We start from the raw sequence: 14,031 nt of genomic DNA, 5'->3' as shown, positions 1-14,031 counted from the left end.
CTCCTTGGACTAGGGGTTGAAGGCAAGGGGCCAGAGCCTTTGGAGATGGGGAGTGAGGAAGGAGACAAACTACTCTTCACATAAAGGCAGGAATTATTTGGAGTTCTTCACCTTCACTGGTCCCAAATGGGAAGACACCAGCTTGACTTGTGGCCAGTGCTTGATATTGGGAAGAATCTCTCCAGCAATGTGACTTGTAATGGGGGAAGAAATAGAATCTGAACCTCTGTGTGTCTCTGAAATGGTCACAGAGCTTCACATATTTAGGAGGATTCAGGTGTTTTATCAGAAAGCAAATCTGTGACTTTTCACTCCCTCTAGGACCTCTTATCTCACACATTCCTGAGTGTCACAATGAAAAAGAGAAAAGAAAACATAACACCCTGGACCTTGCTAGAATGAAAAGGAAGAATGGTATGTTAATGGTTGAGATTAATGACAGTGTGACTAAATCTTAGATTCATATGGTAAACCAAAGAATGGGCAGTGACAAATGAAAAAAAAAAAAAAAAAACAGCTGCAATTTAGTGTTTGCACTAGACATTATGGTAGGCAACTTACAACTAGCATGATCTGTAATTTTCACAAAATTCCTGAAATTAGGGTACCCTAGAATTTCATTCTGGGAAATTCCGACCTGTGATTCTCATTTAAAATCAGAATTAACTGCTCTAACAGGATTGTGACAGGCTCTTCCATATAAGGTAGGATATAAGCTAGTCTGTCTGTGGCTATGTGCAGGGGTGCTGTCAAATATGCTTAATTGACCAGCATTGAAAGGAAGTTTGTTACAATCCCAGAACATCCAAACTCAGGTACAGTGTGTGGTCAGCTGGCCTGGGGAAACAACGAGCTGAGGGAGATGGTTAAAGTAAAAGGCTACAGTTAGTTTCCAGGACATGAAATGGCCAGGAACAATAATGTCTGGTGCATCTTTTCAAGACACTTCACCACCAGACAAAATAAGGAACTTTAGGAGGCAGAATTTTTGTTTTGTTTTGTTTTGTTTTGTTGTTTTTGAGTTAGTCTCACTCTATTGTCCAGGCTACAATGCAGTGGCATGATCATGCCTCACTGCAGCGTCAACCTCCTGGGCTCAAGGGGTGCACTTGCCTCAGCCATCTGAGTAGCTGCGACTATAGGCATGCACCTCCAAGTCCAGCTAATTTATTTTTGTAGACAGTCTTACTATGTCGCCTAGGCTGGTCTTAAGCTCTTGGCCTCATGTGATCCTCCCACCTGGCCCTCAAAGTGCTGGGATTACAGGTGTAAGCTACTGTGCCTGGCCCAGGAATTTTTTATTTTTTTTTTCAAAATTTTTTGAGACAAAGTCTCACTCTGTTGCCCAGGCTGGAGTGTGGTGGCACAATCACAGCTCATTGCAGCCTTAACCTCCTAGGCTGTAGGGATCTTCCCACCTCAGCCTCCTGAGTAGCTGGGACTATAGGCGCATGTCGCCATGCTCAGTGAATTTATTTTTTGTAGAGACAGGGTCTCATGGCGTTGCCCAGGCTGGTCTCAAACTCCTGGTTTCCAGGAATCCTTCTGCCTTGGCCTCCCAAAGTGCTGGGATTACAGACGTGAGCCACGGTGCCCAGCCAAAATTTTGTTATGGGACTATTGCTACTTGATAATGGGTATGGTTTTTACCAACACACAGTTTATGTGCATGTATCATATATAAGGCCTGGTGGCTGTGGGACCAGTCTTTTTTTTTTTTTTTTTTTTTTTTTTTTGAGACAGAGTCTTGCTGTGTTGCCCAGGCTGGAGTGCAGTGGTGAAATCTTGGCTCACTACAACATCTGCCGCCAAGTTCAACTGGTTCTCCTTCCTCAGCCTCCTGAGTAGCTGGGATCATAAGCGTGTGCCACTGTGCCCAGCTAATTTTTGTATTTTTAGTAGAGACAGGGTTTCACCATGTTGGCCAGGCTACTCTCAAACTCCTGACCTCAGGTGACCCACCTGCCTCGGCCTCCCAAAGTGCTGGGATTATAGGCGTAAACCACCGCACCTGGCCTGGGACCAGTCTTGAAGGTCTAATAATCAGCACTCTCTGAGAGAGTGATCACCTCAATGGTTTTAAAAAATTATGCACGCATCACCAACAACTATAGGCTTCCTAGTACTGTGTAATGTAAACTGTATGGTAAGACCCTAAGTGGTATCAGTCAGAAAGCCACTTGGTAGGCAAAGTTAAAGTTATTCCAAGACTAAGTAGGTACTTGACAAGACATCAGCTGATACGCAGGCATCCTTCTTCCTCTTGTTATTTAAGATTTAGGCTTGGGCTTTTGTTTAACTCCTACCTGATACATATCAAACAGTTGGGCCTTGTCTGTGATTAACTAAGAGAAGCAGCACAGTCAGCTTGTGGTTGCACATGACAAAAGGGAAGCCTCATTTGAACTGGCAAGAGGAAGAAAAACTCGATGCCAAAAGAAGGCTTGTCTGTTAACTCTGAAGTCAACATTATTTCCTGAAGGTATCAACAAACATCAGCCAAAGTCAGCTGTTCATTCTGCAAATAGAGCAACATTGGGAGGTAGGACAAGGCCCTACAACCTACACATCCTGGTCCTTTCCGGACAAGCAAAATTAATGGAACAAAGCTATGTTGTCATCTATTCTGTACCATGAAACTAGAAGGTGGTAGAGGAGAAAATCTAACCTTAAAAATCCTTTAGCTCTGGCCAGGCACAGTGGCTCACGCCTGTAATCCCAGCACTTTGGGAGGCCGAGGTGGGCAGATCACCTGAGGTCAGGAGTTCAACACTATCCTGGCCAACGAGGTGAAACCCCGTCTCCATTAAAAACAAAAAATTAGCTGGGTGTGGTAGCACATGCCTGTAATCCCAGCTACTTGGGAGGCTGAGGCAGGAGAATCGCTTGAACCCAGGAGGCAGAGGTTGCAGTGAGCTGAGATAGTGCTACTTCACTCCAGCCAGGGTGACAGAGTGAGACTCCATCTCAAAAAAAAAAAAAAAAAAAAAATCTTTTAGCTCTGCTTTCCTGCATTTTCAGGTTTTCCAAAAGCATTCTGAATAGTTAATTCAGCCAGTAATCAACTGGCTGGCAGGCTACATTAATTTCCTCTCAATTAGCTAGAATATGTTATGTAGGACAGAATCCCAAATTCCATTTAAAATAATTCTATTAATTATAAACAGCAAACCGTAATTTTAAAAATACACCGAAGAGCTACTGCAACTTGAATAAGCATTCTTGACACATAAAGGAGATATCTGGAATGTCAGACTAGGAATAATAAAGATGTTTAAGACCTAAAGTAAAATAATATGATGCTTAGATAGTCTGTACCTTCAAGACAGGCACAGATTTTAACCACAGGATAGTGACAAAATCGTCAGTTGCTTTATCCCAATGTATCAACCCCTCACTTTTTATAATAATGAATAAAAACAATTTAGTAGTCATTTTGACTATGATGATAGTCTTACATTTTTTGGAAAAAGACCTTCAGTGTCACAAAATACAGTTCATAAAACACCAATTTGAGCTATATAGATATTTTTCTTTAAACATGAAGATGGTATTAAAAGTCTCTGATAAAGACATTCTTGTGAATTCTTTTTTTTTTTGCCCAAGACTCAACTCATAAGCTAACTGATTAAGAAAGCCCAGCAAAAAGAGTCCATTTGATATAATGAGTAAAAATTAATGTCCTGTTTCCTTCCCTGATTTTTCTTCCTCTGTATTGTTCCTATTCATGTATTTTCAGGCAGTCAATATTTATGCACTGATTGATAAGAATAAAGAGTTTCTTTAGCAAAGAGAAGTGTTACATAATTTCTGTAAAGTACAACTTTTAATCTGGGCCAATTTGGTAAAGAAACGAATAGGACAGTGGAAAATGTTAGTCTGAAGAACAGGGACCTTCGTAAAGGGGTCAGTTGGTTGTACATGTGCTGCTTGAGGATTTCAGTGAGACATGTACTCTTAAAAACACTGGGTTCAGGAAGACCATGGTTTACCAGGTAAGCATAGTCATATTTGTTTTGATTTTGTTTGCTTTAATAACTTAAGAACTGTTGAGATATTTCAAAATAATGGCCTAAAACCCTGAAGCTTAGTTCATAAAACAATCATTTTTAAAAATCAGGATCTTATTTACCCATTTAAATACCACTTCCACCTTTTAAATTTACTTAAAGAAAAAGTTGGCCAGGCACGGTGACTCATGCCTGTAATCCCAGCACTTTGGGAGGCTGAGGTGGGCAGATCACAAGGTTAGAAGATTGAGACCAACCTGGCCAACATGGTGAAACCCCGTCTCTACTAAAAATAAAAAATTGACTGGGCGTGGTGGCACACGCCTGTAGTCCCAGCTACTCAGGAGGCTGAGGCAGGAGAATTACTTGAACCCGAGAGGCAGAAGTTGCAGTGTGTGCCACTGCACTCTAGCCTGGCGACAGAGTGAGACACTGTCTCAAAAAAAAAAAAAAAAAAAGATAAATTTACAAAGTAATTTAATTAATTAAACCATGTACTTGTTTGTATATCTAAAGTAACCAACAGAAAATATGGTTATGACCGGTTATGATAGTGTAACATTAGAAATATTGCCAATTCCATTATTTATGAACTTCATATTGCTTATGTTTACACATGAAACATGAAGAGTTTAAATAATCAGCCAAATAACTGAGGCTGAAGATGATGATTCAATTGTCTTTCTATTTCTGGGAAAGCCAGTCTCAGGGCTGAACTATCTAGATGCTTTCATCAAGTTTCCATTTTGTTTGCACTGTCTCATCTAGCATTACTCTTCTAGTTTTATGGTAAATTCTTCTCCAGAAGTAAATGCATTTAGATTGTGATTTTCAATAGTAAGTTCTGGCCTCTTTTGGGGGCTACATCTTACAAAAAAGAAAAATAGCTATTTGATAGTCAAGAAAATTAGATCCTGATTTACTTATCTTCTTAATTATCTGGGATTATGCACAAGGCTAGACCAAATAAGTCATGAGTATTCAGAATAAGATGTGGATAAGCAAAGGTAACTAGAATGAAAATGCATACAGGCTGGGCGCCTTGGCTCATGCCTGTAGTCCCAGTACTTTGGGAGGCTGAGGCGGGCGGATCACGAGGTCAGGAGTTTGAGACCAGCCTGGTCAGTGTGGTGAAACCCCGTCTCTACTAAAAATACAAAAACTAGTTGGATGAGGTGCCATGCGCTTGTAGTCCTAGCTACTTGGGAGGCTGAGACAGGAGAATCGCTCGAACCTGGGAGGCAGAGGTTGCAGTGGGCTGAGATTGTGCCATTGCACTCCTGCCCAGGTGACACAGCAAGATTGTCTCCAAAAAAAAAAAAAAAAGAAAGAAAGAAAGAAAGAAAAGAAAATGCATAATCACGAAAATGTAGATGCAGTAAATTTCTAAAGTTTGGTACCAAGATATACATTAAAAATTATATTCAGTATGTGGTTTTTTGGTGTATATGTGCTGGAGAAGACAGTTGTAACTGAATATATTAAAAATGTACATGGAGACATTCATTTTTCAGAGAGTAGCTTGTACTGATATTCCAAAACAACTTGCCCTTAACTCTGTGACTAATTAGAAACAAGATTGATAGTTATAGCTTTTCTTTCTAAAGGTACAGTTTGCTTCCTCTGACAAGCCACTCCAGCTAGATTTCCAGTGGAAGAGACAATGAAAGTTTCTTTTAAGAATTTAAATAATTTTAAGTAATAAAATGTAATACATAAAAGGATATTATACATTCAAAACACATTTACTATAGGATGAAAGGTGGGAGAAAGTGAACTTTATGTCATTTGTAGGAGAAATGCATTACAAATTGCTTTTCGTCGTTCACCAGCATACACAGGCATAAAATGCATTGAGAAAAAAAGAATATGTTTTATAATGTGTACTGACAAATTCTGGGTAGACCTTCATAAAGCAGACTGCATCTTTATCTTAAGGTGGCAATTTTATAAGCCTTTTCTCATAAGCAGATGGTCAACAAAATACAGTAACTCAGGAAAATGACTTTTTAGGGCTTTATGAATTCAGATTTTTAATATGACTATAGTATTTAAGAATGCTGGAGACAACCTAATGATAGAATGATGATCTGACGACTGAGATGGACATTCAAACACCTACTCATCCTTTAACAGTTTGACCTTCTCCAGAAAAAATTCCCAACTCCCAAGGCAAAGTGAGTGAAGCAACTCAATGCTTTGATAACAGTTTATTCATTCCTCTCTTTAATCTCTTACCAAAAGGATTGTCACGATCTCTTCAGGTGCCATTTTCCTCCGCTAAACCCAGAGTTCCTCCAGGGCAAAAATAGGTCCCATTCCATTTTGAAATCTCAGAAATTTAAATAGTGGTTTGGATAGAGGAGGCCTTCAACATACTCCAGGAATAACAAAAGGGTTGCATAAGAGGGAGAATAAATGAAGACCAGTGGCAGAATCCCAAGAAGGCTGGACTAGCTGTCATTCTCAAATTTCTGATAGCTGGTTCTATAACTGTGGAAGAGTCTTGGGGACTTAATTTCTTCCCCTGAAGAATGAGGCCACTAACAGAAGCTCCCTAGATGTGTTTGGTTTTGACCTAAGTGTTTTCCAGAACTTGACTCTCACTGCTCTTAGGGCAAGTGTTTTTCCCCTTCTCTAGTCTGACAGAGCCAGCCCATTCCTCATGTCTTACACCTGCCCACTTAAGTGCCTACCTTAGCCCTGAGGATTTTAATTTATTACCTCTAAATTGCTTCCAGTTCTTGTCCTTTAAGAGAAGAAAGAAGCTGAGGGAGGAGGAGGGGAGAAAGAAGGAAAGAAAGAAAGAGGAGGAAAGAAGCTATAAGAATAATAAGCAGAAATGATGGTAAATCTTTGGCAGCAATTTCAGACTTATCCCAGATAATAACCATTGGTTTTATTTATGCTACATTCAGAGGTTTTCCAATCAGTGATGTGGAAAATAGAGTTAATAGTCAGGTTACACCAATTCCCTAGGATGAGCCACAGTATAAATTCATACTACAAAAAAAAAAAACAGGACTCACAATAGGTGTGTGTGTGTCTAGAGGGGTATGGAATCAAAGAAGACAGCCATTGCATTTTTTTTTTTTTGAAGTGGAGTCTTTCTCTGTGGCCCAGGCTGGAGTGCAGTGGCGTGATTTCAGCTCACTGCAAGCTCCACCTCCTGGGTTCAAGCAATTCTCCTACCTCAGTCTCCCGAGTAGCTGGGATTACAGGTGCCCGCCACTATGCCCAGCTAATTTTTTGTATTTTTAGTAGAGATGAGGTTTCACCATGTTGGGCAGGCTGCTCTTGAACTCCTGACCTGTTGATCAGTCTGCCTCGGCCTCCCGAAGTGCTGGGATTACAGGCATGAGCCACTGTGCCCGGCCTACTTTTTTGGTAATTTAAAATTCTAAGCCTATTAAATAAATATTTTGGAATTTGAAATATTTGGAAGAGCAATCTGATAATTGCAATACATATTTTAACTAAGTTATACTTCTTACTCCAAGTAAATAAAGGATGCTGTGAAAAAAAAAAAGAGATATTTTAGCAGCTTTTCTCCACTGAAGAAAGAAAAAGAAAGAGGAAAAAAAGAAAAAGAGGAAAAAAAAGAAAAAAAAAGAAAGAAGAAGAAAACATGCTGAAGTTTCATTATACCGTCTAAGAAAACAAAGGAATTGCTTCTTCTTTGAAAAGGAGTGTTTATGGAGAAATATGCCTATACCTTAGTTACCTATGTTGTGATGTTAAAGTAATCAACTAATGGAAATTCAGTGCTAGCAGCTTGCTGATAAATGTTTAACAACCAGCTTTCTGGGGCTGTGGTAGGGGGAGACGTCTGACTTGCAGAGTTTGTCAATTTCTTTCTTTCTTTGTTTTTAGAGATGGGTCCATGTTGCCCAGGCTGGACCTCTGGGCTCAGGCAATCCTCCTGCCTCAGCCTCCCAAGTTGTTGGGACTACTGGCACACACCACTGTGCCTGGCTTGTGTTTGCCAGTTTCTTACTAAAATACTCCCATCACGGCTAGTCTCAAGCTACCAACATGGCGTCACTGAACACGGAATGATGCTGAAATGCCAAGAATCCCTCTCACTTGCCGGCTCCAACACACTGGAGTGTACAATTTATTTTCCTCTCCTATCTTGGATTTTACCAGTCATTAAGCTAGTGTAGTATGACTTAAGAAAAAAAACGGAAACTTTACGTGGGCACATGGTTATCCCTGTTGCAAAATTTGTATCACCTTTCAGTGAGTGACTTCAGTGGTGAAAAGTATGTAATTCCAAAGGGCCCTGAAGAAAGCACCGATGCCTGTGGTAAATGCTGTTGCAGGCACATGCTCATCCTAAAGACAAATGATCCGGTACATCCCCAAGGTGGCGGACCTGACAGTGCTAGTCTTTTTTGAAGGATAAATTATGCATGTTCTCTTAGAGGAGTGACCTCACTATAGAAGCTTCCGGTGGGCAGAACTGAAGTCACTGCCACAAGTTCGTTAGTTAAGCAAACATTCTACCTACAGAGCAGATTTGCTCAGCACCATTGGCACGTGCAGACCAGAAACGATCTTAACGTCAAGTCTAGTAAGTGGAGAAAGTCACTGGTGTATGCACAAGTTTTTCTCCAAAATAGACGGAAAGAATTTATTATAGTAATCTAAATCAAACACAATGCTCGAAATACTACTCAATTTAGTTCACTGTCGGCTCTGAATACATGTAGGGAGAAAATAACACCAATCAATTTGTGGCAATTAAGATATTCGGTAACATTCATGAGTTTTAAAAATGTAGCTAAGATTAACTCTTACTAGAACCAGTCAACATCTGTCTTAAAAATTTTTAAGAGTGAGCTGGAGACATAAATGAGCAACTACTTAGCAGACACCTCTATGTCCTGGAAATCAATGCTATGTGACTGCAGGTTCCATGGAGGTCTTTTCTTTTCTTTCTTTTTTTTTTTTTTGAGACGGAGTCTCGCTCTGTCGCCCAGGCTGGAGTGCAGTGGCCGGATCTCAGCTCACTGCAAGCTCCGTCCATGGAGGTCTTTGCTTACATTCTGACTCATATCCTGAATATTCTCCTGGTGGCCTTTCTATCCATTGTGATGACATCTACCCTGAAGTTGTCTACAATGCCATCTCCTACCTTGGAAAGGTGTCTCATTTCATATACTTCATCTTTGTATCTTCTTTGATTATATGAAATGCAGTGCAGAGTTCTACATGCACAGAACTTCAAAAAGAACAACACTGAAATGCTGATACAATGCCCATAATGACAACTGAATATGCCTATAAATTGGCAATATCTGACCCTGTGGTGTCTTGAGACTATGAAGGGCAGGGGCTTTATCCACCTAAGCACAATCTGTGGACATGTGACAAATACTAATGTATCTAGCATACTAAGACCTTCGGCTTTGAAGACAAGCTTCCCGCATTTGAATTTCAACTGTCTACTGCTAGCCATATGACTTTAGGAAAATCACTCAACCTCTTTGAGGTTGTTTCCTCATCTATAAAATGAGGAAAACCTACCTTGTAGGGGCTGCTGCTGAGAATAAACTGAGAAAAACCTCATAAGGCATTTAGAGCAGTTTCTAGAACATAACAACAATAAATGTTAGCTATTATTGTTATAAATGAGATATACAGATGAAATCGGAAGGGACAGTTTAGTAAACATATATATTATGGTACTCACTTCCCAAATTTTGGCTATATTCTGCTTTTGGAAGGTGAAATTCAAATAAGTGTTCTGGACTGTTTTGCAAACACTGTTTAAAACAGTGCTATTCTGACTAGAGTGTATTCAGCTACTATATGTTCTGAAAAATGTGTGCCAACCAGGGCATTGTTACAACCAACCAATGTATATCTTCTACTCATCAATCGTAAGGGGAGACTACAGGGAAGAGATTTGTAACTAGCATCGTTGCCTTTAGATTTTTACCTTCACAATACACCTTTCCCTGTTGATACTATCATTCTTCTTCTTCCCACAAAAATTATCATATCTCTGTCCTCCATACTAGCTAATTTTGCTTACAGAAGAAAAAAAATTAACTCCTGTTTCTCAAAGAACTAAAAATAGAATTACCATTCAATCCAGCAATCCCATTACTGGGTGTATATACAAAGGAAAATAAATTGTTCTACCGAAAAGGCACATGCGCTCTCATGTTCATCACAGCAGTTCACAATAACAAAGACATGGCTAGATGCCTATCAATAGGGGACTGGATAAGGAAAATGTGGTACACATATACCATGGAATACTACACAGCCATGAAAAAGAATGAAATCATGTCCTTTGCAGCAACATGGATGCAGCTGGAAGCCATTATTCTAAGCAAATTAATGCAGCAATAGAAAACCAAATATCACATATTCTCACTTAAAAATGGGAGCTAAACACTGGATACAAATAGATACAAAAATGGGAACAACAAACATTGGGGATTTCAAAAGCAGGGAGGGACAGAGTAGGAAAAAGAGTTCAAAATCCATCTATTGGGTACTAAGTTCACTATTTGAGTGATGGGCACATTAGAAGGCCAAACCTCGGCATCATACAATGTACCTGTGTAACAAACCTGTACGTGTACTTCCTGAATCGGAAATTTAAAAAAAAGTTAACTCCTTAATGTGATCCTCAAGATCCCCACTATCTGGCTTTAGCCTATGTTTCCAATTTCTGTTTGATTACTTTCTACCACAAACTCCACACTCTTATCAGACTCGACTATTCACCAAATTCACCATGTATTTTCATTTATTCACTCATTCATTTATTCATTTTATTCAAATACCTTGCTCACTTACTATATGCTGAAAACTTTGCTAGGTGTTAGGCATTAAAGACGGTTTTTAAATGCATAGGCTTAGCTTCTATGGCATTCACAATCTATTAATAGTAGAAAAGCTATGTAAACAACTATCATAATACAGCTATGTGACAAAATCAGTAACGGTGGTGACTTGCCTACAAATTCCCATTTGATCAACCTCAGGAACAAGCACTAGCTTTTGCTGGGGAAGCTGGAAAATGTTTCATAGAAAACATAAACTTTATCTTTGGTTTTAAATCATTAGGAGATTAAGTATTCAATAGGCAGATAATAGAAAATGTTTACCAGGCAAATACAATTAAATAAAGTCTTGATAAGAAAGTACTATGACATCTAAGGAAAAGCAAGTACTTCGGTGGGTATGAAGTATATTTGTGGGAAAAAAGGTGGTAATGAAGGTTGTGGATAGACTGAAAAGGGCTGTGTATACTGTCATGGACCAACGTGTCTTCCATTTTTGTTTGGTTCACCCAGCAAGTTCTTCCACCCTTTTCTTATGGTAATAGATCTTGCTGTCCTTGCTATAAAAGCAGGTATCTGATCCAGGCTTGGACAATCCAGGTCAAAAGTGGCTCAAATGATGTGCCCCTTTCTGAAGCCAGGCCAGGAAAAAACTTTCCCTGTGATTGGCACAATCATTTTAAGAAAGACGTGCACTTTTTTGTGTGTGTGGCTAAGCAAGGGCTGCCTATGATTAAGTTATTAAGCAGAGAAGGCTTGTTTGCATTTGCAGGAAATGAGCCCACTAGGAAAAACGAAGAGCAAGAAGAGATGAGATACAAATAGAAAAAGAGTGAGTCCCAGGAATGCTGAATTCTGTCCCAAAAAGGGAATACGGCCATGGTTCCTGGTATACTTCCTTCACTTCCTCAAGTGACCTGCAATATCTCAGCCACATGGGCCAATGAATTCCTACTTGTTTCAGTGAGTTTAAGTTTGGTCTCCACCACTTTCAATGGAAACAGTCCTAATACATCTGCCATACTAAGAACTCTGTTTTATGTGGTAAGGCAATGGGAGCCGAAGAGAAACTTTAAGACGTGAAATGTGTTTAAGCAGGTGAGCGATGGATCAAAAGTGCACTAGAAAAGCAGATTCAATGGGCAGTACAGAAGATGGATTCAAGGAAGGCCATTTAGGCACTTCTTACGCCTTTCAAGAACGTGGTCCTTTATCTTTAGAGAATTTCTGACTACCGAAATAGTCCAGCAAGGCCCAGCTCACTTGACACCTCTTCTCTAGTGCCCTTCTGATCTCACCAGACGTCATGAATGGTCCTTTGTTCTGCATTCCCGCAGCGCTTCACTTGCACCTTTGACATCTTAGTTCGCAAACTTCAGTGTCTGTCAGAATCACCTAGAGGCTTGTTAAAACTAGACTGCTGGGCCTGACCTTGAGCATTTCTGACTCAGGAGGTCTGGGGTGGGACCTGAGAATTCTAACAGCTTCCAGGTGGTGCTGGACCCGTGGCCAGCTTTGAGAACTGCTGCTGTCTTTTATCTGTGTCCCCTGCTCCAGTAAACATTCCTTACAGATATCCTTGTTTTGTATGTTTTGAGACAGGGTCTTGCTCTGTCACTCAGGCTGGAGTGCAGTGGTGCAATCAGGGCTCACTGGAAACTCAAACCTCCTGTGCTCAAGAGATTCTCTGTCCCAGCCTCCCGAGTAGGTGGGACTACATGTGCACACCACCATGCCCAGCTAATTGTTTTCATTTTTTTGTGGAGACAGGGTCTTGCTATGTTGCCCAGGCTGGTCTTGAACTCCTGACCTCAAGTGATCCTCCTGTCTCAGCCTCCCAAAGTGCTGGGATTTCAAGTGTAAGCCACTGCACCCAGCCAAGCGTTTTCTTATTCATCTTTGTATAGCCTTCAGTAGCTAACATAATGTTTTACACAAAATTGGCATTTGATATGTATTACTGTGTGATTAACTATGGAGATAAAATAAACATATTATCGTAATGAATTTTTTCAGTTACCATCCAAATAGAGTCTCTCAAAAAATCAACTGTGTAGGCCGGGCACAGTGTCTCACGCCTGTAATCCCAGCACTTTGGGAGGCTGAGGCAGGCAGATCACTGTACTCCAGCCTGGGCAACAGAGCGAGACTCTGTATATATTTTTTTAAACAAACAAATAAACAAACTGTGTAACTAGAGAAAGAACCAAAGGCAGAACATATCCTGACTTCCTTGGGGCTACCTAATTTTTGATTACATCTTCTATCAGGGCAGGGTACAGGTAGCATTACCTTAGGCATCCGGTGACGTTGTAGAATATGTCAAAATCGAGCAAACCATTTGCTTTTGGGTAGTCTCCTTCAGGCCACCCAGAAAAGGGGATGATGATATTCTCGGTCAGCGTAAGCAATGCTTCTGTTATCATGAGATTCTTGAGTTTGTCATTAGATGACAAATTCCACAGCAAACCTAGAAAAGCACAGAGTTAACATGAAGACAGTGCAGGGTGGGACCAAAATGACTGCTGGCAAGTTCCGTGAAGGCCATCAACTCCAGGGCTATGACTAGTCACAAAAAAATTTGGGGGTGGGGTGGGGCGGGCAGCCCCTTTCCCAAATGGAAGAACCCAATTAGAACTCATTAGATGGTGATGGAGGCTGACCCACGTGAACAATAAGTATACGGCTTAGGCTACAAACTGTGCAGGTTTAAACTCATCAGATAGATAAATAAAAGCCACACATACTTAAGCATTTATTGCTGTTTCTCTTAAAGGGCCCTACCACAAAGCTGACTTGACTGAGATAATAAAGTCTGGGCTCACCAGCAGGGAGGCTTAAAACGGCCCTATTGTAACTAAAACTTCAACATTTTTAAAGAGTTGTATTTTTTTCTCCCTTAGATACACATGGGAAAATATCTTCCCTGCCTCCTTCCCCACTAACTGGAACTTTCACCTGACATTGTGCCTCCCAGTAAGAGCAGGGAGGGTCTGCAGAAAGCCTTTCTCCATGCCTGTCAACAGGAAGCTGATCAACATCACCAATTAATGTTATTGACTGCTACCCAATCACAGAATCACATCCTCCAGCTATTTATTCTGGCTACCTCATGTATAGTTTTATAGTTTGGCAGTGAAGGAGAGACAAGAGGATCTTCCCTATCTGCCAACTCGCATGGTCAAAGATTAGTACCCTCTTTACTCATTAAATTT

At 40.4% G+C, this 14,031-nt stretch overlaps 1 protein-coding gene across 2 annotated transcripts in view; it reads right to left on the bottom strand.

Moving 5' to 3' along the window:
* The window catches only part of LOC105484283 (plakophilin 2), a 109,739-nt gene that overhangs the window by 37,545 nt on the left and 58,163 nt on the right, over positions 1 to 14,031 (bottom strand). For both annotated transcript variants that reach the window (XM_071071898.1, XM_071071899.1), the window contains exon 6: positions 13,109 to 13,286. In XM_071071898.1, the coding sequence (XP_070927999.1) occupies positions 13,109 to 13,286 (178 nt within the window). The remainder of the gene's footprint in view (positions 1 to 13,108; positions 13,287 to 14,031) is intronic.

The sequence above is a fragment of the Macaca nemestrina genome, chromosome 10, assembly GCF_043159975.1.
Source record: "Macaca nemestrina isolate mMacNem1 chromosome 10, mMacNem.hap1, whole genome shotgun sequence".
Taxonomy (NCBI): Eukaryota; Metazoa; Chordata; class Mammalia; order Primates; family Cercopithecidae; genus Macaca; species Macaca nemestrina.
The sequence above is the reverse complement of the archived record's forward strand: the minus strand, read 5'-3'. Positions and strand labels throughout refer to the sequence as shown.